At 65.6% G+C, this 23,751-nt stretch overlaps 1 protein-coding gene across 1 annotated transcript in view; it reads right to left on the bottom strand.

Annotated features, from left to right (window-relative positions):
• The window catches only part of MUC6 (mucin 6, oligomeric mucus/gel-forming), a 44,083-nt gene extending 20,629 nt beyond the window's left edge, over positions 1 to 23,454 (bottom strand). The window contains exons 1-33 of the mRNA XM_087855220.1: positions 23,393 to 23,454; positions 21,697 to 21,772; positions 20,901 to 21,078; positions 14,035 to 14,191; positions 12,312 to 12,721; positions 9,253 to 9,315; positions 8,585 to 8,825; positions 8,384 to 8,510; positions 8,142 to 8,232; positions 7,956 to 8,065; positions 7,607 to 7,814; positions 7,297 to 7,419; positions 6,876 to 6,996; positions 6,613 to 6,751; positions 6,402 to 6,506; positions 6,200 to 6,272; positions 5,974 to 6,111; positions 5,572 to 5,733; positions 5,392 to 5,486; positions 5,165 to 5,297; positions 4,805 to 5,054; positions 4,666 to 4,718; positions 4,463 to 4,572; positions 3,838 to 3,989; positions 3,555 to 3,696; positions 3,361 to 3,471; positions 2,816 to 3,001; positions 2,500 to 2,739; positions 2,261 to 2,417; positions 1,999 to 2,139; positions 1,739 to 1,801; positions 1,248 to 1,280; positions 160 to 387 (exon numbers count right to left, since the gene is read on the bottom strand). Of these exons, the coding sequence (XP_087711346.1) occupies positions 160 to 387; positions 1,248 to 1,280; positions 1,739 to 1,801; positions 1,999 to 2,139; positions 2,261 to 2,417; positions 2,500 to 2,739; positions 2,816 to 3,001; positions 3,361 to 3,471; positions 3,555 to 3,696; positions 3,838 to 3,989; positions 4,463 to 4,572; positions 4,666 to 4,718; positions 4,805 to 5,054; positions 5,165 to 5,297; positions 5,392 to 5,486; positions 5,572 to 5,733; positions 5,974 to 6,111; positions 6,200 to 6,272; positions 6,402 to 6,506; positions 6,613 to 6,751; positions 6,876 to 6,996; positions 7,297 to 7,419; positions 7,607 to 7,814; positions 7,956 to 8,065; positions 8,142 to 8,232; positions 8,384 to 8,510; positions 8,585 to 8,825; positions 9,253 to 9,315; positions 12,312 to 12,721; positions 14,035 to 14,191; positions 20,901 to 21,078; positions 21,697 to 21,772; positions 23,393 to 23,454 (4,678 nt within the window). The remainder of the gene's footprint in view (positions 1 to 159; positions 388 to 1,247; positions 1,281 to 1,738; positions 1,802 to 1,998; positions 2,140 to 2,260; positions 2,418 to 2,499; positions 2,740 to 2,815; positions 3,002 to 3,360; positions 3,472 to 3,554; positions 3,697 to 3,837; positions 3,990 to 4,462; positions 4,573 to 4,665; positions 4,719 to 4,804; positions 5,055 to 5,164; positions 5,298 to 5,391; positions 5,487 to 5,571; positions 5,734 to 5,973; positions 6,112 to 6,199; positions 6,273 to 6,401; positions 6,507 to 6,612; positions 6,752 to 6,875; positions 6,997 to 7,296; positions 7,420 to 7,606; positions 7,815 to 7,955; positions 8,066 to 8,141; positions 8,233 to 8,383; positions 8,511 to 8,584; positions 8,826 to 9,252; positions 9,316 to 12,311; positions 12,722 to 14,034; positions 14,192 to 20,900; positions 21,079 to 21,696; positions 21,773 to 23,392) is intronic.
• Positions 23,455 to 23,751: the final 297 nt, after the last annotated feature.

Genomic DNA, 23,751 nt, shown 5'->3' with positions numbered 1-23,751 from the left:
AGTTAGTGCAGTATGCTTGGGGATGGGCTTGTGGGGTGCCCCCTGCCTTTTTGCCCAACATTGCTGTTCAGCCCCACGCAACCCCCTACAGCTTTGGTCAGGTTCTAGGCATGTGTGCTTCTGCCCCTTTTTGGGGACAGGCATGTAAGGTGTGCTTACTTGGTGAGGGTTCTGTAGAGGTCTCTGAAGTGTTTGGGGTCCGTGGTAATGCTGTGGTGTAGTCTGTTGACCGAGCCGTGGACTGCGTCCCTGAGCTGAGCGTGGATGCCGTGGACTTCGTGGTGGCCTGCGTCACCGTGGGTCCCGTGGCCGTGGACTTGAGAGTGGCCGTTGGCGCTGGTGCCGAAGTGGCCCGTGTGGTGATGGCAGAGATGGTTCGAGGTGACTCTGCAGGGAGCAGTGCTCAGAACATTCCTCCAGACCCCTCTGCACTTTCCCACTGAATCTGAGGTCCCTGCCTCCGCGGTACCCCGTGGGCGGGGTGTGGCTTCCCCCAAGCTGACCCCCCTGGCCCCCCTGGCTGGCTCTGGCTTGAGTGGCCCCAGTGGTGTTTTCAGGGACCGCACGCTCACTGGGCCACTGCCTGTCTGTCCACCCACCCTTGCTAATAGGATGAATGTCTTGTTCCCTCATGGTTTCCAGGCAGCTGGAAGGGGTTCTGCTGGGTGGGCTGGGCTGGGCTCCCAGGGATCCTCTAGGTGGCCTGTCCTATGTGTTTTCTATTACAGGTATCAGGCAGCAAAGTACGGTCACATCCTGTGACAGTTTATCCTCCGAAAAAGCCTTTCATGGAAACCGAGCCCGAGTCCCGAGCACAGGGGAGTCTGCCTACGATAGAGCTTAGTGGAAAGGTCTCTCCCTGGGCAAGTGTGGGCCCCGTCCCCCACCCCTCACCTGAGTTCCCTGTCAGCCCTGCTCTTCTGCGTGGTCCCCGGCGGGGGGGGGGGGGGCTGCGGTTGGTCTGCTGGGGGCAGGCTGTGTGCCCCCTCCCCTCTGACTTCCTGGGGGGCAGTACCTGCTGCTCCCTCCGTGCAGAGCAGCCCCAGGGGCAGCCCAGGCTCGGTCCCTGCCCCATCCCACACCCGCTGGCTGGGGAGGCAGGGACGGCAGTGTCGGTGGCCAGGCCCCTGGGCACCCAGGTGCCCGACAGACACAGCCTGGGCTGGGCGGGGGCTGTCCTGCCGAGCCGGGGTAGAGCTGGGGGTGGGCCTGCTTCACCTTGGTACCTAGTGTGTGGGCAAAATCACCTGTGGTGGGCCTCGGCGTGGTGGGCGGCGGCACTGCAAGGAGAGGGGCGGTCAGGAGCGCTGCCCCCCGCCCGGCTGAGGACCAGGGGGATGCAGCTGCCACACAGGGGCCTGGGCCCTGCTCCTGCTCTTCGTCCCCATCTCTCTCCCTGTCCCCGTCCCAGCTGAGGCAGCAATCCAGGCCACCTGGCGCTGCATCCCCGCGGGCTGCTGCTCTGCACCCACACACCCCAGCAGGCTGGCAGGTTGGGTCTGCCCCGTGGCTAGCGACTGGGGAAGTGGATTACTGGGGAGGGGGATGCAGGAGAGGCTGATGAGTTTCCTGCTCCTGCTTCCCTGGCCCAGGTCGCTTGGGTCCCTGGGAGTCTCCGCTCCCAGGGGCGCAGCGCTGCGCAGGGGGCTGCCGGGAGGCTGGCTAGAAGTGTGTGCGGGCCTGGCAGCTCCAGCCAGAGGCTGGCGGGTGTGGGGCCTGGGTGGCGCATGGCGCTTACTGCAAGGAACGCAGGTCCCCGTGCTCTGGTCGAAGTACTCGTGCCGGGAGCAGTTGTAGCAGCCTGGAGAAGGGGTGGTGCCGAAGGTGACGGGGAGGCCCCTCTTCCCCAGGCCTGGGTCTCTCCCCTCTCTGTCCACACCCAGTCCCTGCCTCTGCCGGGAGCCTGGATGCAGGGCCCCCCGTGTCCGCACCCCAGGCACCCCACCCTCCTTCACCCGTGTGCCGTCCTTGCTCAGACCGCGCTGTCTCGGCCTGTACCTTCGGTGTTGGTGTCTGGGAGGCTCTGTGGGTGCTCGGGGCAGAGGCATGGCCGGTAATGCCACGTGCAGTTGGCCTCCTGGTCGGACTGGTGCGCACCGTCCCCCTGAGCATGGGTGTTGTAGAAATCGCAGTAGACGGCTGGGGGAGGGGCGCCCATCAGGCCCTTGGCACGCGGGCCAGGGGGCCTGAACCCGCACCCATGCCCGCCCCGGGGAGCGCTGGGTCCAGGCAGCCCTGCGGACAGCGGTGGGGCACTCACGGCAGAAGTCCGGGGTCCTCCAGTCCACGCACACGCCCTTGTCCAGGCAGGCCTTGGCGTAGGCGGCCACCGCGTCACACAGGCACTCGCAGTCCCCGCTGGTGTCGCAGCCACATGCGTCTCGCACGCAGGCCTCATAGTAGGGCAGGCGGTACACCTGTGGGAACGGGCCCTCAGTGCCTGCCCTGTGGCCCGGGCTGTGCCGGAGCCGGGGCGGAGCGGCCCGGGGGCGGGCTCACCTGGCCGTGGCAGGCGGCGAATGTGGGGCTGTTGATGATGTTGCACTTGCGCTCCGCCCAGCTGCGGCGGAAGGCGTTGAGGCTGCAGGGGTCCAGCGCGAGGCTAGTGTCCCCGCACAGCGGGCTGTCCTTCCACGAGTTCACAAATTCCAGCTCGCTGGGTGCCACGTAGTTGCTGCGTGTCTCAAAGTCGTCCTTCATGTTCCCGTTGTAGTTGCCGCATAAGCCGCACAGCGCATCCTGCGGGGGGCTGGTGTCAGGCCGGGCGCTGCCTCTGCCCCGCGGACGGACCTGGGCCTTGGGGCAGCGCCAGTACCTGGGTGGCCCGCGTGATCCTGATGAAGACGGTCATGTGCTTGTTCCAGACAAGGGTCAGGTTGAACCTGCTGCCGACGGCGACGTCCAGCACCAGGTTCAGGGAGCCGGTGCTAACCCGCAGCCGCACGTGGGGGTCCTCCCCACGGACCGTGTAGTTCCTGTCCGCTAGCACGACCGACAGGCCCTGTGGGGCGGGGCTGTCACACGGCTGCCTGTCCCCCGTCCTGGCAGCCGCTAGACGTCTCCCGGCTCTACGTCCCCTGCCCAAGCTCTCTGAGGCAGGGTGGACTCCATCTGTTAAGGGAGCGCTCGGGGCCAGTTCTCTGCTGGGGGCCTGCCCTCTAGAAACTGTTGGCAGAACATTCCAGAACATGGTGGAAACTGCACCAAGGGCTGGGGGTCAGGCTTCTGGGAGAAGCCCTTCCCTTCGCACCGCTGTCCAGCCCCTGTGTGCTGTGCAGATGGGGGGTCCGGGAGCACCCAGAGTCCAGGACGTGGGGCCCTGGGGGCTGAGGTGTGGGGAGGCCCCCCCGGCCCACTCACCCCCAGGAAGATCTTGATGGCCCGGGAGCAGGTGACACCTGACTTCCCACACACGACATTCTCCGTCAGGACCTTGAAGGTGGACTGTGAGTCGTTGGCCCCGCAGCCATCCTGTGGGAACACGGGCGCTGAGGAGGAGCCCGCCTGGAGGCCCCCGTGGCCTGTGCTTCCCACAGCCCAAGGCGGGGCCTTACCGTGGTCAGGATGTACCCACAGCTGCCGTCGAACATGAAGCGCTGGCCGTCGAAGGTGACCACGTGGCCCTCTCCATAGAGGGTGCAGGTGGACGAACAGCGGGCACTCTGCCAGCACGTCCATTTCCCCCTGAAGCAGGTGCTGGGGAGAGAGGTGGGCTGTCGGGGGGCTGCAGGGGAACCCGGGCTGCACGTGCGTTCCCACTGGACCTTGACCTCGGTGGGCTTGACCCCAGGGACAGCCCCAGGCCCCCAGGGGCTCCGGGCGAAGGCTGTGGCTTACCATGTCTTGCAGTCAGTGTGGAGCTCGGCGCCCCGGGGGTACGAGACTCCCGCGAACTCGCACGGACACTCCTCGGGGGGTACACACTGCCCGCTGGCATTCTCATAGAGCCCCTTGGCGCAGACACAGCCGGGCTCGCACTTGGTAGGTACCTGCAGGGAGAGGGTCAGTGGCCCCTGGGAGGGTGGCTTTACCTCCTGCTGCTGTCGCCCCAGGCTCCTCTGAGACCCCTGGTATTCTCCCCAGTCTCTTCCGTGTGCACCCCTGCTCCAGGCCGGTTCGGGTGCTCTCGTGTCACTCCCGAGCTGTTGTGCCCCCTCCCCGAGTGGTGGGGGCCTGGCCCACAGTCCTCTGGGAGCCCCACACACAAGCACACGCTCCCCCCCCCCCCCAGCTGCCTGGCTGCCAGAGCCACTCCTGACCCTCTCAGCCCCCTTTGGGCCCCAGCCACCCTCATCACGGGCTGATGGGGACAGAGGGACAGTGTGGCCCCGCCTTCCCTCGGGATTTTGTGAAAATCCTCTCATGGTCCAGGGAGAGGCCCTGGGTGCGGCACCCGCGAGAGGCCATCTGGTGGGGACTGCCCTCGGAAGGGCCCTTGCCCCTTGCTCGGCCCAAGCCTTACGCAGGGGGTGCCGGTGGCCAGCATCTGACATGTAGGGGCACAGGCCGCCCCAAATGTGTTCTCCGAAGACTCGCCACAGGACTGGAAGGTCTTGGGGGCCGAGCAGGTGGCTGCAGGGAAGGGGGCAGAGCTGGGGTAAGGCGGGCTCGGAGGGACCACCGCACCGGGCAGCCCAGGCCCCCGGCCTCAGTGCAGCTACCTACCGAGGAGCATCTGTGGGCGCCCTGGGCAGCTGATCCTGCCGTTGACGCAGTAGCTGCAAGAGGGAGGCTGTGTGAGCGCGCTGGCGGGGGGCCGAGGGCTGCGGTGGGGTGGGCCGGCCCCCGGGAGCCCCGTGCTTACCAGATGACACCATTGACCATGGTGGACTGATCAGCCAGGATGAACTTGTTGCTGTCCAGGACGCAGGGGCACTGGGCCTTGCGCACGCACTGGGCCTTATGGTTGAGGTAGGTGCCCTCCGGGCAGTTGCAGCCATCCATGGGCACGGCACTTGGGTGGCACTCGGCAGCGTGGTCAGACAGGGATAGGCACGTGCGGCCGCAGGCCCCGATGTCGTAGCCAAATGTCTGGTTGCCCGTGCAGGGGGTGGCTGTGGGGGGACTGGGGGTCAGGCCCTCGGGGGATGCTGGGTGGAAGTGGGTGGGACCCTGTTGCGACCCTGCACCCCTCCCACCCCTGCCTGCGCCCCCTGGCACGCACTGCAGTTGTCCACGCTGTTCCTCCAGCCCCGCAGCAGGATGCCGTGTGTGGCACACGTGCGGGCATAGTCACTCAGGGCGGCGCACACATGGGGCAGGGTCTCCTCATAGTTGCAGGCCTGGTACACGCACCTCTGCAGGTGGACATGGCGTGGTAGCTGGGCATCCGGCCCCCCAGCCCCAGGACCAGCCCCCCGAGGTCCCCACTGGCCCTCAGGCCCTGCCCACCTTGTAGAAGGGCCTGGGGTTCACTGTGGCGTGGCACCTCTCGAACGCTGTGCCGTCCCGCACCAGCACCGAGCAGTGGGTCTCTGCACACAGCTCTGGGGGGCAGGGGAGGCATGGGTCTCTCGCTCACCCGGCCTGGGCCTCGTGCCCACCCGCAGACCGCCAGGGCCCCTCACTCACTGTTGAGCTGGCTCATGGAGCAGGGGTCTGTCTCGCGTTCCAGCGAGGCCGGGCAGTTCCCCGTCCGCCAGGAGTCCACGAAGAGCGAGGCAGTGCCCTCTACAATGCCCGTGCTGGCCATGAAGTCATCCGTTGTGTCCCCATTGAAGGTGCCACAGAGCCCTGCACCGGCCGGGCCGTGAGGGGGGCCAGCCAGCACGCCCGTCCTGCCCTGTGCTCTGAAGCCCCTCTCCTCCCCTCACCATGCCGAGGGCACGAGGCTGTCACCGGCCCCAGGAGGGCCAGCCTGGGGTCGCGGGTGCTGGATGTGCAGGACTCTGTTGGGACTTTTCTCACCTTGACCGTGCTGGGTAGGGACGGGGCCATCAGGCCGGCTCTGGGCAGGGACAGAGAGGGGCTTACCTCTGGTCTGGCCTCTGAACTGGGGCCCGACGGTGACATACACCTGGAACACCGGCTCCAGCTGGATCACGAGCTCCAGCCCAAAGGTGGTGGTCATCTGGAGGTGGGTGGACGTCTGCCTGAAGACTGTGATGTTGCCTGGGGGGAGAGGGGGCTCAGGAAGCAGCCTGCTTTGGGACTCTGGCCCAGTGAGGTCCTAGGTGCTAGGCAGGGGCTGAGGACGTACGAGTCTTGTATGGTAGCCACTTGGTGTTCCCATTGTTGGTGAGAACCTCGTCTCGAGAAATCACGATTTTGTCCTAGGGGGAGGGTGGCCTGAGTCACAGGGGTGCCCGGAACGGGGAGGGCCCCCCCGGAGGGCCCCCCCCCTGCAGGCCCGGCGGGACACATGGGGTGGGTGCAGCTGCGGTGTGACGGGGCGGCCTTACCTCTTTGGACATGTAGATGACGGCAGCTAGGACGGTCTCCGAGTGAGAGTACCCAGACTTGTCATATGAGGCCACAAGGGAGCCCCCGTCGGGGAGCTGCGGGCTCTGGGAGGGGGGGTGAGGCTTAGCCCAGGTGGCTGGGGGTGCTCCTAATAATCGCCCCCCCGTGGTGACCCCTTGTGGCAGGCCCCCTCGTAGTGGCATGTCCTACCTGGAGGAGGATGTAGGTGCAGGTGCCGTGGAAGCGGTAGGGCCGGGCGTCGAACGTGGTGACGAAGGAGCCGCCTTCCAGGGAGCAGCGGCGGGGACAGGGCCGCTCTGCGCACGTCCAGTGGCCCATGGTGCAGCGGCTGCAGGCGGGGAGGGGCTTACCCAGACCGCACTCCCGACCCTCCAGGGCTGAGGCTGCCCCAGGAGCCCCGTGTTCCCCGTCATCCTGCCCTTGCCCTTGCAGGCTGCCCTGCACTTGCTTACCAGGTCTGGCAGGCAGCTGTCACGACCTCCCCGGGGGCGTAGACCACTCCGCTGAGCATGCAAGGGCACTGGGTGATGGGCACGCAGGTGTGGTTTTTGGAGACGTCATCAAGAACCGTACCTGCAGGAGACGGGTTTCCTGGGCCTGTGGCTAGATGCCCGCCCGCCAGCCCCCCTCACACCAGCAGCTTCGTGCCCCCTGGGCCAGTGTGCCCACACCATGGGCTGGTCCTGGTTGGATCCAATCCCACGTCTTCCTAGCAATCTCTTGGACCCCAGGGGACACCATCCCACAGCCCTGCCTGCAGGGGTGGGGGGGGTGAGCCCTTCCCTTCCCTGGGGCAAGTCAGGCCTTGCTCTAATGTGTTGGAGTCTGGTAGGGTTGAGTTTCGAGGTTCCCAGGGGGAGCGGTTGCCCTCACCTTTGGGACAGAAGCAGCCGAAGGTGCAGAAGCTGGAACAGGTGTGCTGTGGGTTGGAGCAGGTCTTGATGCAGGCCTCGCCGCATTCCTGGTACACCTGGTTGGCCGGGCATGGGCCCACAGCTGCAGCACAGACAGCCTCTGTGACGGGGGCTGGGGTGTCCCAGAGCCCCCGCCGCCTGCCTGGCCCAGGACCCAGCCCACCCTCGTGCACCCAGTCTCCTTCCATCTCACAGACAAGGGGGGTGGGATTGGGGCATCGGTGCCTGGGGCCCTGGCCCTCCCTGCTGCCCTTCCCGGGAGGACTCACGGCAGAGGCCAGGGCCCCTCCAGCTGCTGACAGCCTGGCCGGCCATGCTGCAGCGGCGCGAGTACTCAGACAGCGTGGCACAGCTGCAGTCCTGCTGGCCTGGCTGGGCGCACTCGGCCATGTCCTCCTGGCAGCTCTGCACGAACGGCTCTTTGGACACGTTGCACTCAGGGGCCACCCGGGTCAGCAGCTGGGTGCAAGTCTGGGCCTGGGCAGAGGACCACGCAGGGTCATGGGGGTCAGCGCCACCTCCCACACCGGCCTCGGAGACCCTGTCAGACCCCAGGGGCCAGCCCCCACTGTGGCCGAAGGGCTCCCGCAGCCCCGGGGTCCCCACCACCTCACGTACGTGCTCGGCCTGTGGGACCCGGGGGCTGGCGACTGGCATGTAGGTGCAGATCTCGTTGGGGTCATCCAGCGTCTGGAGGGCGGCGTACGTGTGCGGTTCCAGCAGTTTGCCTGGGGGTGTGGGGGGGGCTGGAGTCAGCACCACGGGGCCAGGCTGCAGGGGCTCTGGGCCCCGGCCCCCACCTACCTTCCTCGCTCAGGAACTCGTCGGTCTGCTTGCCATTGAAGTCCCCACAGAGACCACACAGCTTGCCCATGTGCCGTTTCTCCACCAGCACCTGTGGGTGGGCAGGTGGGCACCGCTGTCAGGGTGCCCCAGGACCCTCGCCCAGCCAGGGGGGACACTGAGCCGCCAACAAAGCCCAGGTGTGCCCAGGCAAACTGCTGGACTCGGGACCCCCAGCCCTCCCGAGCCGCCGGCGTCCTCACCAGGAGGTGACTGCCTGGGCCCCACATGACCACCAGCTCCAGCTGCAGCTGCTTGGCCACCAGCTGCACGCTCTGGCCAAACGGGGTGATCTGGAGCCCGTTGCTGGTGTAGGGCAGGCTGACGACCCTGCGGGAGGAGAGTGGTCAGGGGCCGCCTGCCCCCTTGGCTCCACAGCCTCTCACCCTAGCCGCGTGGCCTACCCCACATCCTTCACGGAGATGACTGCCTTCTGCACGGTGACCATGGAGGCCCCCAGCTCCACAATGATCCGCGAGATGTTCCCGCTGGGCCCACGCCGTAGCTGGACGCTGAAGGTGGGTGACGCGTCCTTGCAGATGGCCGCAAAGACGTAGTTGCAGGTTCCCGGGAAGTCGTACACATGGCCATCGAAAGTGGAGAAGTGGCCGGCCCCCCACGTGGAGCACCAGCCCTTGTCTGGAGCTGTGGAGATGGCGGGCAGAGTCTTGGAGCCCTGCGTCCCTCCCCAGCTGGTGGGGCAGGCATGGGGGGTCTTGACCCTGTGAGCTGGGCCCCCGGGGGACTCATGCTGGCCTCCCAAGTTCCAGGCGCTCCCGGGTTGGGCAGGAACCGCCTCCCCCGCCCCCGCCAGCCTCGCTGTGGGCTGGGTCTGCCTCCCCCCTCCCACTGTCTGGGCTGCGGTCTCTAGGACGCGAGCTGCAGCTTAGCCCCCGCACAGGGCCCCCAGCCCTCCTGGCAGCCCGGGCTTGTTTCCCTTCTGGGCCAGCTAAGTCTTTCCGTAGCTGGATTCCCCTCACGGAGATCCCCGGCCACGGCCACTCTGTGGTAGGGCCGCGGTGCGGGGGCTCCGGGTGACTCCAGACGACGGGAGGCTGCCTGTGGCCCTCACCTGTGGGTAGGGAGTCCTGCAGCCTCTGGAGGCCCGGGTGCACAGAGGAGGTCTCATTTAGACCTGTGTGGGTGGGGACTGTGGTCAGTGCTGGGCCCAGCCGCCTTCCTGCCGCCACGGTGAGCCGCGTGTCCACCGGGAGCGAGGCGGCAGGGAGCACCGCGCTGGCCATCAGGCCTGAGCCTGCGCTCCTCACGCCCTCTGACTAGCTTGGTTCAGCTGCTCGTTCAGTTACTAGCTGGGCACGTCTGCACGGGATCCCTGTGCGTCTGGAATGGCGGGGCACAGGGCCTGAGGGTGAGGGGACGGCAGTCGCCGGTGCCGGACGGATGGAGAGGCCCCGGGGGGGGGGGGGCCGAGAGGTGTGCGGCCATATGCCGATGCTCTGGGCGGAGTGGGGGGAGGGGTCCCCGGGCCCGTGGCACCTGCTGCTCTGCCTGCCAGGCTCCTGTCACTCGATTCCTGTCATCCCCACGTGCTCCAGGCGCCTCTGGGGGTTGGAAGAGAACCCCCACCCCCGCCGCGCCCCCGTGCAGGACAGGCAGGCGGCCTTGACAGCCTGGGCTGTGGGCAGTGCAGGCTCCGGGACAGGCTCCTGTGTGTCTGCGGTACATGGGGACTGCAGGGGATGCTTGTTGTAGGTGGGAGGGGGCCTGGGGAAGGGCGCGCGGCCATCTGACAGCGCAGGGCTGGGGTTGGCGTGCAGCTGTCTGGACTGCTTCTGTCTGGCTGCGCCCCACCCCCTGTGTTCCCAGGGGTGAGGTCTGAGGCCCCCGGCGGGCTTCTCCCTCTACCAGGCTCTGAAAGTGGCTGTTTTCCGGCTCCCTTCTTCTCAGACAGTCCTGGGATCGTGGTGACCATTGCAGAGAAATGCCCAGGTGACGTGAGTCATGTGACTGCAGGGGCAGGAATCGCTGACCCCGCTGGTGACTCTGAGGGGAGCTGGAGAGGGGTCACTGCCTCCTTGCCCCTCCTCCCGGGCCCCTGCCATGGTCCCAGGGCTCCGATCCTCCAGACCCGCGTGGGGCCCTCAGTTCTGCCATGGCCCCCACCTGGTTCAGCACCCCATATGGCTCTCGGGGGTCCTGACCCTGCCCTCTCCCCCACTCTGCCCGGCAGTGTTGGCGGGTCTCTGGGTGATGCCAGGGAACAGGGACAACGGCCTGGCAGCTGGGGGGGTCCCCAGATGGGGCAGGCGGCACACCGGTGGAACAGCTCCACTGTTCCAATGGGCCGGGGACACTTGGTTCTGGGCCTCCTCCCTCCGAGGGGTCTACCGCGTGGGTCCCTGTCTCTGCCCCTCCTCAGCTCACGACGTGCCCCCAGGACGCCTCCGCTGCCCGCCCACCAAGTGGGTCTCTCCCTGGCCCCCACTTGCAGTGGCTGCTGTGCCGGCTCTTCCTCGTCACCCGGTGCCAGCCTCACAGAGCCCTGGCGCGTGTGCCGTCCTCTGGCTGTCTGAACAGGGCCGCGCCCCCGCCCTGCCCCCGCCGTTGGCCACGGAGGCTCCTTTGAAGCGCTCAGGGGGCCGGCCAAGGGACTGTGTGTGCTTCCCACTCAGAATCTCGGAACGAGCACCGATGCCTGCCCTGTACACACGGGGCCTGCAGGGCGGGCTGGTCTGCCACCCCCAGCCTCTCTCAGCCCCTGGACAGGCCGGAGAGCAGCCGGGGCACGCGCTGTTCCTGCTGCACACTTGGCCACTCTGCCGGCCCCTCCCCGTCTGGCTCCACCTCAGCCTGGCTCCGGGCCCTCTGCCCCCCCGCCTGGCTCAGGCTCCAGGCACCCCAAGCCTCCTGCATCTGACCTGCTGCTTTTGGAGGCTCTGGTTGAGGAGGGCAGAGCCCGCCTCCTCCTCCTGCACCATTACTCAAAGGGGGTTGGCAGAACTGTGGCCAGACCTTGTCCCTCCACCTCCGTGGCCTCACAGCTGGGCTCCCGCGGCTCACCAAAGCTGCAGTACCCCACCCCGGCTGGCTTCCAGGTGCCTCCCTTCTTGTCCTGGTTCTGGGTCCAGATCTCAGAGGGGACGGGCCCAGGCAGGACGGAAGTCCTGAGTGCTCAGAGCCACAGGCTTCACGGGAGGGCCCAGGGGAGACTCGCTAGGCGCAGGAGTTCCTAGCTCACCCCCAGTGCTTGGGTCCAGGCTGGGGAGCAGGCTTGGGAGCCAAGGCTGGTGGGACTCTGGGGTCACCAAGGCGGGGGCTGGGTCAGGGATTACGAAGAGAGAAGAGACACATCCTGCTGGGCTCTTGGGCAGATAGAGAAGATGCAGAGGGCTGGGTGCCTGCCGTCAGCGAGAAGGGACTTCTCTCTCGGCCACCGTGGGACCCCTTGGGGCTGGCCCCTTCCCAGGCTTGGGGGCAGGAGCAGCCCTCAGCCTGTGGCGTCATGGTGCCTGGGGTGGTTAGCAGAAGGGACCAGGGAGTTGGGGTAAGGGAGGGACCCCTGCTCCATGGGCCTGGTGGGCAAGACTGGGTAGGCTTTGGGGTGGGGCGACCCCTTCCAAGCCTCTGCACAATGGTGGTGGTCCTGGGCCACACATGCTCCCTTTGGCCCCCTTTGTTTAACCCTTATGGTGGCCACACGAGGAGGGAGATGTTTCCTCCACTTCTGTAGATGGGGAAATTGAGGCCCAGAGCCCATGAGGCCCCTGCCCTGCTCCCTACGGCCTCTCTCAGGACCCAGGGCCCAGTGGGGAGAGTGACGGGACCAGGCTCTGGGTGCTGAGCCCCCAGCACTGTCCGGCCCAGCATGCCCGTGTCCCACTGTATGTCCCTGCGGAACCCCTGCCCCGCCCCAGCCCAGCATCCTTCTTCCCTGGCCATTGTGCCCAGTGCAGGGGTGAGTGGCAGCCTGTGCACTGAGCTGGGCTCTGAACCAGCTCTCTGATGGAGACCCTGGCCTTGGCCAGTGTGGGATGCTACCGGCCGGGGAGGGGCCTCTCGTCCATCAGTGCCCTGGTGGCCAGCATGACTCCGGCCAGTCCATGAGGTGAGAAGGGACCCTCTGAGGGCTTTTGTCCGCCCCCACGGTGTGGCCTGCTGGCCCCCACTCACCAGCGCCGAGCAGAGCCCCCCCATAGGATAGGAGCAGCAGCAGCCGAGGCCCGAGCATGACGCGTGGAGAAGAGAGGTCACCGCTGGCCCGGGCCCCTCCTGCCTCGGTGCAGCGGGCAGGCTTGCTGCACCTGTGCGAGCTCCACCAGCCGGAGTGGCCGGCCCTGGACGCCTTATGTAGGGGCTGCAGGCCCTGCCCTGGCCGCACCCACTGGGTGCAGTGGTGGCCAAACAGGATCTTGGGCACGGTTTCATCAGGACGTGGCCTTTGGAAAGCTCCTTGGTGGGCAGTAGCCCCATTATCGTTGGCCTCTGGGCAGGGGCGGGCACAGGCCCTCCAGAGCCCTGCAGACATGTCCGTGTTTGCTCCAGGCTGAGATGGCTGGGCCGTCTTGGGGGCGGTTCTGGATCTGCATGGACACCATCAGCCACAGCTTGGGCTGAGAGGCATTTGTCCTGGGCATGTCAGGGAGACCCCTGAGCACCCCTCTGCCTCTGGGGGGGAGCCCAAAGTGCTAGGATAGCTCCTGGGGTGAGCTCTACCCTCACTCAGACCCTAGGCCCCCAAAGGTGCCAGCACGCTGGGCTCTACCCCCACCTGGAGGGAGGACCACCCAGTGGGAGGACTCCCCGAGACGTGAAGCCAGCCCAGCCTGCCCTTTGGGGTGGGGTCCCGGGGCTGGGGCTGATACCACACCCCACGTGCTGGGGCCCCGGCTGGGAGGGGGGAGGGGGCAGCACAGCGTGGTCATGCTGTACCCAGAAGGGCCCCCAGTACTGTTTTCTGACCCCCGGGGCTCTGAGCTGTTTGTAGGCACAGGAGCAGGGGTGGAGTGGCCTCGGGGGGGTTCTCGTCTGGGAGGGCATCTCTGTGGAAGCTGTGTGCCAGCCTTAGGCTGTGGACCTCCCAGGCCGAGGACCAGGGCCGTGCCCACCACCCCCTGGGAGAAGGACATGGTGCCCGGGGGGCAACATCTCAGGGAGCAGGGAGTGGGCAGGATGCATGCCAGTGTCACGAGGGGTCAGGGTGAGGCCCAGGATGAGGGACGTGGTCAGGGCCAAGGTCAAGGTCGGGGTCAAGGTGAGGTCAGGATGAGGGTCACGATTGGGGAGGGTCAGGGTCAGAGTGAGGTGAGGGTTAGTGGGTGTGTTTCGGATTTTGTGGGATCCTCTGGCCGTTGGGCCCTGGTGTGGGTCTGGTGACTCCCCGGGGCAGGCTGGTCCTAAGCGGGAGCCTGTGGGGGACCCCATGTGGGAACCTGGGGCCCTGGTCCAGGGGCTCCCTCTTTCCTGAGGTTAGTTCTGGCCCCACAGAGACTTGGGGTGCAGCAACCCCGAGGACCCCCCGGGCTGCGGGGGCTGCACCCTGCCTCACAGATCCGCCTCCCCGCCCGGAGCCCCAGCCCAGGGAGCAGTAGATGCCCTGGGTTTACCTTAAATAAACTTTAGCTTTAGTACATTGTTTTAACGGAGACCTGCACGCGGCGGGCGGCCGGCCCTCGCCAGGTGGAGGGAGGACCCCGGGCACTCCTGTTCCCTCTTTACTCAGAAGAAGAGGTGGATGGGGAGGGGGCGGTTCCGAGATGCTCTCCTGGGTGCCCTGCGCTGGAACCCGCCACGCTGGGGTCACTGTGGCGAGGAGTCTGCTCCCATAGGCTGGGGGTTCTGTCCAGGCTCCGCCACAGGGCTGCTGCGGGGTTCTCCCTGACCTCAGAGAGCTCACGCTCTCATCGGGGGGCTTGCGAAGCTCTGAACGATGGGTGGGGGCCGGGGTCCCACAGGGGCCAGGGGTGGGCCCTCCTTGAACCTCAGTCCTGGCCAGGCCACTGGGTGGGTGAGGGCGCCCAGGTCGGGGGCAATGGGGAGGTGACGTGTCAGGCCTTGGAACAAGCAGGGAAAGGACAGAGGCCCAGAACCCTGCTAGAAAAACATCCTTGGGCTGCCTGGATTCCTCTCCCACCGATTAAAGCCACCTCCTGAGGTGGGTGGGTGATGCTGTGCCCCTGGTGTGCCCTGCGGCCAGGGCTGGGGGAGCCCCAGGCCTTGTCCTCCGCCTACACCCTTGCTGGGCCCCCAACTGCTTTACCCGCCAGTGGTATCCCACAAGGCTGCCTGCCTCTACCAGCAGGCACCCGACCATAGGGCCTTGGCACAGCCTTGGCACTTGCCTCCCCACTGACCATCCCTCTTTCCACCTCTCCACTCAGCACCCTGCTCATCGGGTGGCGTCCTGTCTCCCAGCAGTGCCTCGACCCCTCCTGTCCTCCACGTGTCCATGTGTCCCAGGGCCTGGAGGGCACCCGTGCCTCAGGACATGCCAGGGGACAGGGACGGATGGAGCCAGAGGCAGGGAACTGTGGTCATGGGTACACTCCTGGGGAAGGGGCCAGGGCTTTTGGCAGGCAAGAGATCCCCACGTCGGGGTCCCCCGTCTCACCTCCCAGAAGCTCGAGGGACTCAGGCGTGGCCCCAGCGGGGGCTGGGTCACAGGGACCACGACAGTGCTGCCCCCGCAGCCTGGAGTAGAGAAGTGTCAGCACTTGTGTGTGTGTGAGACTCTGAGTTTCCTGGAAAATGTTGCTGTGAATTCCAGCGCCTGTCACCTCGGGGCTGTTGACGCCACGTGTGCACGTTAGCGGACAGCCCTCAGCCTCGCAGCGTGGCCTGCGTGCGGGTCCAGCTCCATCGCGGTGAGGCGGGGCTCCCTGGAGTTGGGCCCCATGTCCCTCTCTATACACCAGTTTGGCGGGAAACCAGGGAGAATGGGTTTCTCTTTCCTGACCTGGGAGCCTCGCACAGGCTGAGCAAACAGCGGGAGATAAGAGTGTGAGTCGCCATTGTTCCTGGCCGTGTGGGTGATAAAGGCCCCTCCCGCTGGCCAGCCTTGGGAAGCGGAACCCGCAGGCTGGACAAGTGGGTGATTGTCCGGCCTCACAGCCCGGCTCAGACCCCCTGCCCTCGCCCTCTGTCCACATGGCCAGGCCTTCAGTGGCACTACTGGGCCCAGCACCCGGGCTGGCCATGATGCAGGGATCTCAGGTGGACGCTGCTCCAGCCCCCAGCCCCAGTGTCTAGGCAACGGGACCCTGCCCACCATTTCCAGCTTTAGGGCTCAATGGGGAGGGTGGATGCTGGCCCTAGGCCGTGGCTCTCCCAGCAGCCTTGACCTGACGTTTGCCTGGGACCGAGAGCCTGAATGAGGACATCGGCATTCGCCACTGGCAGGTGCTTCCAGAAAACTGACCAGGCTCTCGTCCCAGGTAGGAAGCCCCCGAGACCCTGGGTTTGCTGGACTCCGGTTTACAGAGTTGCCGGAGTGCACACTGGTCAGCCCACCCCTCTGGGCCCCACCTGTCAGGTGTGACGTTTCTTGGGGAAGGGCAGGTAAGGCTTCACCCCCTGAGGCTTGGCCCCACTAATCCCTGTCAGATCAAAGAACCCAAAACTGCGGCTCTGGGGTGCGTCAGGGAAAGATTCTGATATGGGAGCCAGGATTTGCCTTTTGGCAGCCGTGCCCCAGCCTGGCAAGCCGCCACCCCTGTCTGAGCGGTGGGCCGGGCAGCCGTTGGGTGGGCTGAGGTGGCTGCCCGTGCCGGTGTGTGTGGCCCATACGGTATCCCACTGCTGGTGCAAACTGGGACATTCCAGACCCCTGGCATCAGGGGCAGGACCGAGGGGCCGGGGGCATGGCCCAGCCGCTCCTGCGGCTCCCCCTGGGGCCAGACCCGGCCCCTGGGCACCCGCTGCTTGGGCAGATGGCCCAGGACACTCTGGGCCTGGAGGGGCCTGGGAGGAGACTGGCAGACGAGGATCTCAGGCCTGCAGGGAGAGTCTCCTGCCCATCCCGGCCCCGCCTTCACCCCAAGATCCATGGGTGGCTGGGGTCCCAGCAGGCCAGCCATCATCCGTCCCAGCAAGCATCCCTCCTTCTCTCATCCCCCAAGTGTCGTTCTCGACACCCCCACCCCGGCAATCTGCAGCCCCTTCTCCCGCAGACCTCTCTTCCCGGAGCTGTAGGCCTGTTACGCCTCCTGATTCTCCCCTCACATCCCAGCCTCCCTCCCCGCTCTTCTCTCTGGCCTCCTGCCCCCTCCCAGGCTGTTCCCTGCTTCTCACTGCCCTTCCAGACCCTGGAGCTGCTGGGGGTCACAACAGAGCCAGTGAGCCAGCACCACAGGCAAGGGGCCCCAGGGCCACCCCTCCAGACCCTGCCCCTCCTCCCTGAGCCCCCCTCCTGTGGTTCCCGGGCCACCCTGCTATTCTTCCCACAACTGACCCTGCTCCGTCTGCACGTTCAACCTCTCCCGGCCCCTGGGCCTGGATTTGGGGTGGGTGTTGCACAGCCCTGGCCTCTTGCAGGGCAGTCCCAGTGCTGGCCGATGCCCACGGCCCCATTGTGTGGCCACCACGTGGACAGATGTCCTGTCTGGGGGTGCAGGAGGGAGACTTGATGGCCCCTGGGCCTGGAGGGCAGGTCAGGAAGCCCCCAGCAGGGAAAGCCACAGCCCAGGCGTCTGGCTGGTAGGCACAGGCCTGGTGGAACCGTGTCCCAGAAAAGGATGGTGTGTCCCTTGTGTGGCCTTTCCTGGCCTCGGATTTCCCGTCCATCTTCAGTGCCTGGTTCTGGGCTGAGGCCTGACAGGAGCATGGGTGGCTGGGAGCCAAGGGGGCTGGGAGAGCAGGCCCGGGGCTGGACACCCCACTGGACAGGCCTGGCCAACCCTCCCCTTCCACCAGGGAGGGGCTCAGCTGAGGCAGCAGGCGGGGGGGGGGGTCCCACACCGGACCCCTTGGTGCCTCCCACCCAGGGTCAGGGCTCCCCTGAGCCCCAGAGTACCTCTGACCGGCACCCCTCCCCTCTGTCGGGGGACACTGTGCTGCTCTCCCTGGTGGGTCACTGGCTCATTCCCCTGAGTCCCCAGGGGAGGGTCCAGGATCCACTGTCCCCTCAGCTGGGAGCCAGCCGGGAACCGCTACGGTGATGGGCCACCAGCCCCTGGTTGGCCCCCAGTGGCCCTGCTGCCTTGGCTGAGTGCCCCCAGCCCCTCCGTGCTGGGGCCCTGATTGCTGGCGGATGTTGGGTGAAAAGCAAACAGATAAGGTTGGTCAGGCAGGGTTGGGGGTTTGGGCCCCGGCGGCAGGCAGGACGAGGACACCACAAGCTAGGCCGGGGTGTCGTCTGGGCTGCCTCTTCCAAGTCGTGAAGCTTTGCTCTCCGCTGCGGGGGCCGGTGAGGGGGCTCTGCAGGGCGGGGAGACCCAGGCCGCTGTCCGTGTGACCCTGGGGGCAGGTGGCCGGGTGGTGGTGGCCATCAGGGCGGGGCCGGGGTGCACAGGACACCCTGGAGCCTGACGCTGGTGATGGCGCACAGGGGAGGTGAGCCCCCAGGGGGTGGTCACGTGGGGGGGGTCCGGTTCTGGCTGCGGCCCGGACCGGGCAGCGCTGGGTGTGGTGAGGTCTTCCCAGCTCCAGCGGGTGCCTTCCTGCTGTGCCCTCGCGTGGGGGAAGGGGCAGGAAGGGGCTCCAGCGCCTCTCCTTACAGGGGCCTGAATCCCATCGGGGGGCCCCCCTTAGGACCCCATCACTTCTCAAAGTCCCCACCTCCTAATTCCACTCCCTTTAAGTAAGAGGTTCAACATATGAATTTGGGGGGGGGTCACAAACAGGCAGTTCATAGCAGGCAGTATGGGAGGTAATCAGCTTGGGGGGCCTGGCAGGACCCCCAGAAACATGAGTCAGGTGGTCTCTGAGCTGGGAGGGCCCTGAGCAGTGCAGGAAGGCTTCCTGGAGGAGGTGGGCTAAAAGAGGGGCAGCCAGACCCTCAAGGCCAGGAGCTGAGGCCAAGGTAGGGGGAGGCCCCGCCAGGCCTGGGAGTGCCTGTACGAGTGTGGGGCACTGGTGGGAGGGTGGGGGCCACGCCAGAGAGCGTCCTGGCTCTAGAGTGAGCTGGGAGAAATGGGTAAACTGAGGACCAAGAGTTGGGGGAAGGGGGGGCCCTGCACAAAAGGGTGACTGTGATTCAGGCACTGGTGGGCAGCAGGCGACAGTGGGCAGGGCTGGGTCTGCAGGGTCCTGGGCAGGCCGGCACTGTGGCCTCCGGAGGGACAAGGAGAGGGCCAGTGCTCCCCTGGCTCGCAGTGGCCAGTTCTATGCGGCTGGTCAAGGAGAACACAGAACACGCTATATGGGACCAGGTGGATTTCTAGGGCCTCTCACACCAGGGGCCGGCCCAGGGGAGCCTCAGGGCCTGGACCTGCTGCCCAGCGGCTATGATGTCATGCTGGCCACCTGTGGGGGTTGGTATGCAAGTACTTGGCACCTGGGACTGCTAGGGACCACTGGCCTGCCCGCAGAGGCCGCTGCCACGGGCCTGGGACACAGGGGACTGGAGGGCCAAGGCCCCAGAAAAGCCTGCTAAACAGGGAAGATCCCTGGGGTCAGAGGCCCCAGACCCACCCAACGTTGGGGGAGGGGGACTGAGACTGGCCTGGGGAGCAGCCAGTTCTGCAGTCCCCCCTGCTAAAGTGGCCCCCATGCCGGGGGTTAGAGTAGGGGGCCGCTCCTGGGCCGCTCCTGGGCCGAGGGACCCTCCTCCCAACCTGAGCACAGGTGGAGGTGACAAGGACGGTGTGGCCGACTCATCCTTGGACCCTGGTTCGGGGCATTGACACCTGCTGTGTGCAGGCAGTGGCCTCTGTGGCCTCGCTTTGCCGAGTTTCCGACGGGACACAATGCGCAGGAGGGGCCCAGAAGGCGCCAGCTGGGGGTGGCTGGACGCGGGCCGGAGGACACAAGACACTTGTGTAGGCCCCACTCCCAGCGCCACGGCAGAGTCAGGATGCCCCTGCCCTCCTTGCTCTCCACCTTTTCCAGGCTCAGAGCCGGGTCCCAGTGACCCCACGATCCTGAGTTTAGGAACAATTTCTGGAAGCGTGGGAGCCAGAGGCCCAGGATGGAGTCTTTCTCCTCCTCCTCCTGGTGGGTAAACGCGAGATTTTTGGTGGGGGTCAGTTCTGTTTCTGTTGTGCCGCTCCGTCGGGTGTAGCTGACGCAGGAAACCCGCACACACTGAAGAGTCCAGCGTAATGGGTTTCGACCCACACGCACAGCCCTGAAGCCATCACCAGCATCGGGACAGCTGCCCCCAGAGGACCCGTCCTCTGTCCGCATTGCAGCACACAGACCTGCCCGCGGTCCCCCCAGACTCACGTGCGTGTCCTAGACTTGCATGTAAGTAGAATCAGGCCGTTTGGACGGTTTTGTCTGGCCAGTGTCATTCCGCATTTTGAGTGACATTGTTCGGGACTCACCCATGTTGCTGCCCGGCCAGTGCTTGGTTCCTGCATCACTGAGCCGTGCTGCCTGGCAGGGTTGTGCCCCGTCCGCCCGTGTGCTCCCCCACGGCTGGGCCGGCCAGGATCGCGCGGGCACCGATCACCGCCAGTGTGGGCTCCCCCTTTCTCTGGGGAAAGTGCCCGGGTGTGGCCCGACCGGAGCCTATGGCTGGTGTCCTGCTGGCTTTTTAGGGACCCGGCAAACTGCCGGAGCGGCCGTGCCATGTTGCCTCCCTGCGTCCTCTGATCCCTCTAGCACTTGGCGTGAGCCGTGGGACCGTCCTGACAGGTGTGGTGCCATCTCGCACACACATGCTTATTTGCCATCCCGTGTCTTCTGGGTCAAGTGTCTGTTCAAACATTTTGCGCTTTTAAAATCAGATTATTTGGTTCCAATTCGCTTTTGAGAGTTCTCGGTCTATTGTGGTTGCCCGTTCTCCACCAGACCAGGGCTCACGGAGATCTTTCTTCCAGTGTGCCGTGTGCCTTTGCGCTCTTTTCTCTTTTCTTTTTTAAGACGTATTTATTTATTTGGGATAGAGAGAGTACGAGCGGGAGGGGAGAAGGAGAGGGAGAGAGACTCTCAAGCAGAGTCCGTGCTGAGCGCGGAGCCACACATGGGGCTCCATTCACGACTGGGAGATCCCGACCTGAGCCGAAATCAAGAGTCGGACGCGGCACCGACACCACCCAGACGCCCCCAACCTTTATATTCCTAACCGGATCTCTCAGAGAGCAGGTGTTCCTAATCTCGACAATGTCCGATCGACCAGCTTTCCTTGTGTGGTTTGTGCTTTTTCGGTGCTGTGGCCGGGAAATCAGAGCGTATCGCCGTGAAACGATGTCATCCATCCCTGGTGATATTCTTTGCTCCGAAACCCTCTTTGGTGTTCATATCATCACTGGGCCTTTTTTCGATGTGTTTGCAGGTCTTTCTCGATGTTTTACTTCAAGCCACTCCCGTGTGTCTTTGTAGTTACAGGGGCGTCTCGCTGCTCCGCGCCCACTGAGAACCCGTGCCTTTCCGCGGGGGTTTTGGGCGGTTGTCCCTAGTGCAGTCGCGCTGCGCCCGTGGCCCCAGTCGCCGTCTGGCCGCCGTTCTCCTTTCTTCCGTCTGTTCCCGCCCCGCCTTCTGTTGCATTAACCGAGTGCTCCTTCGGGGTTCAGAGTCCCCTTCGCTGCCTTAGGCCCTCCCGTCTTGGTCCTGAGGTTTCGGCAGTCCCCGTGGGATGCGCGGTGTTTGTCTTCCCGGTACCCCAGCCGCCCGCAGCAGGCACGGCCTCCCCGCGGGCCGCCTCCCCGCGTGCGTCAGGTCCGGCGTCAGCCCCCGTGACCCGGTGGCGGAGTCTCAGAGCAGCTTCCCCGTGCCCTTGTTTTTGGGAGGTATTTCTCCACGAGGCCAGCTGCTTTTTCTTGGCGAACTTGCGTGGTTTCTGGCAAAATTGTTGGCCGTCACCTCGTGCGTGTTCACACAACCCATTCCCGCCCTGGCTTCTGTGCGGACTTTCTTTTTCTCCCCACGTTTGAGCGATGGGACGATTTGTCGGGACGTGGTTTCCCTCGTGTGTCCTGTCCCCGGGGCTGGCGGGCGGCACACAGCGTGGGCTTCCGGCCTTCACGGACCCAGAGCGAAGCTTGGCCGCGGTTCCTGCGGTGTTTGCGGCCTGTGCCCGCGGAGCCGGCTGCACACCTGTGCTCGCGGGCTACCTTGCGTGTGTCCGGGTCTCACCGCGGACCGGCCGGTGTTCTCCTTGGCGGGGTCTGACCTGCTGCTCACCCCGGCGCATGCTCCGTCTGTAGAACCGTAATTTCTGTCTCTTCTCACACCTTCTGTGTCCCTGTGTGTCGCGTTCCATCCTTACGGTGCCTTTTTGAACACACGGGGTCCAGTGACAGTGACCTGGCCGACACCCTGAGTGCTAATCCTACTTCCTGTGCCTCCGCCACCATGCTGGCCTCCGAAGACTGATTTTTCTCCCGATCACGGGTCGGATTGTCTGGTTCCTTCCCGCCGGCCGCTCTTTGACTGGAGGTGCCGGCGCCCCCCTCACCTTGCGGGGGCTGCATATTTTTGTCTTCCCACAAATCTTGGTCTTGGAAGCAGACGGGTCCTCCTGGGTCTTTCTTCTGTGGACCGTTAGTGAGGTTGGAGCATCTCAGCCCCAGAGGGACCCGGCGGACCGTCCTACCCACTGCGTGGCCATCATGAGGTTTTCCAGCCTCGCTGGGGGGCAGGGGCCGCCCCCACCTGCTGGCCCCCCCATGGCCCTTTCCTCAGTTGCACGCCCTGCCCAGTGGGACCGGAGGGGCCTCCTGCCGTCTCCACGGCTCCAGCCTCCCTAGACCCCGCGTCTGTTCTCAGCTACGTCGTTGTCTGGGGTGGCGGCCAAGCTCCTCCCGTCCCCTCCCTGTGGTCCCCCGTCTCCTGGGATGGCGGCTCTCACTGCCGAGATCCAGTCTCTCGACGACTGTCTCGCATGCTCTGTTCCATCTCCTGCCTCAGGCAGAAGGGAGATCCCAGTCTCTGTTACTCTCCTCCCTGGAGGTGGAGATCCTTGATGAGATGGAATTTAAATAAAAAAAATTGTACCGTGGTACCAACTCACTCAGTAAAGTGTGGAAAAATGCAGAAAAGCAGCGAGAAGATAAACACACCCTGTGTCCAAACCCGCGAACCTTGTGCGAGTGCCGTGTTACTATCCTGGGGCGACCATGACACCAGCGGTTCCCGCTGCCCGGGCTCTGGAAGCAGGACCGGGTGTGGGCAAGGCTGGTTCCTGCTGAGGCCTCCCGCTCCTCCCACTGCTGGTGGGTCCCGGGTTCTGGGGGCTCGCTGGCTTGTAGACACCGCCGCCCCCACCGGCCTCCGCCTCCATCATCACACTGCCTCTCCCTCCGTGCGAGTCCGACTCAAGTCTCCCCTTTTCATAAGGACACAGTCACATCAGATGAGGGGCCCACCCTAATGACCTCACCTGCTAGGACCCTGTCCCCAAATCGGGTCCCATTCTGAGGTCCTGGGGGTCAGGGTGTCCCCCTAGGAATCTAGGGGGCACGACTCAGCACCAGACATACACTTCCGTGTGCAGTGTCTTCTCACGGGGCCACACTGCCCAAATTCCTCTGCTCTTCAGAGACTGTTTTGGGGGCTGTGGTGCATCTTTTTCATCTTTCGGGGAGTGGGTGGGACGGGCCGGTCTTCCCAAGGCCTCTGTGCTTGTCTCCATTGTGGGCTGTTGTCACAGAAGGAGAAGCCCCTTTCCGGAGGCCCTGTGGGCTGTTGCTGGGGACCTGCAGGCCCCTGCCTTGCTTGAGAGGGGTCTGCGCCATGGACCCCTGAGCCAGACCTCTCTCTCTCAGGCCTCCAAGCCTGCCGCTCACTGGCAGCCCTCCCGCGGGACCACCCAGGGTATGGGTGTCTCCCTCTCCCCCACCTCTTTCTGGGTATCACTGAGATGAATGTGGGACCCCCAGGCCTGGGCCTTGCTGCCAGAGTCAGCCTCCAGCCCTCAGGCCCCCACGGCCTCACCGGGGCCCTCACAGCCTATGGGACAAGGGCGGTCATGACTGCTAACTACGGCAGTCTGCCCTTTCCTCCCTGTGCTGGGTTCTGCTCCCCCCGTGTCTGAGGCTGGCGTCCTCCGACACCCCACGAGCCCCACCCCCGGCGGCTGACCCCCTGCCGTGTCGACAGGCAGGCAGGCCCCCACCAGCTCCTCCTTGAGAGCTTTTTGTTGACTTTCCCACCTGGCCGGCTCTGTAATCTGCCGGTCAAAGGCCACATCCGCTTCCTCGAGGCCTGTGCACATGGCCGCAGGCGGACGCCCCACCCCGGCTCCGGCCGGGCTGCGTCACTGACCCTGGCCCCTGGTCCAGCTCTGGGTCCTGCTTCGTGGGGCCCTGGCCCCTCATGGGGGTGGCCACCACTGGCCGGCTGCATTCCCTGGCCATGGCCTCTCCTTCATCAGGGACACGGGGATGTTGGAAGCTCTGCCTGCACGCCTCCCCCAGCCTGTGGGAACCGCTGGGGCCAAATGAGCTGCTCCTGGGGAAGATAGCCTCCCTTTCTAGGGGGAGGGAGGGCCACTGCCGCAGTTAGTGGTCAT

Source organism: Ursus americanus, chromosome 24, assembly GCF_024610735.1.
Source record: "Ursus americanus isolate L20-20 chromosome 24, mUrsAme1.1.p, whole genome shotgun sequence".
NCBI lineage: Eukaryota > Metazoa > Chordata > Mammalia > Carnivora > Ursidae > Ursus > Ursus americanus.
This window is presented reverse-complemented; position numbering and strand designations above follow the sequence as displayed.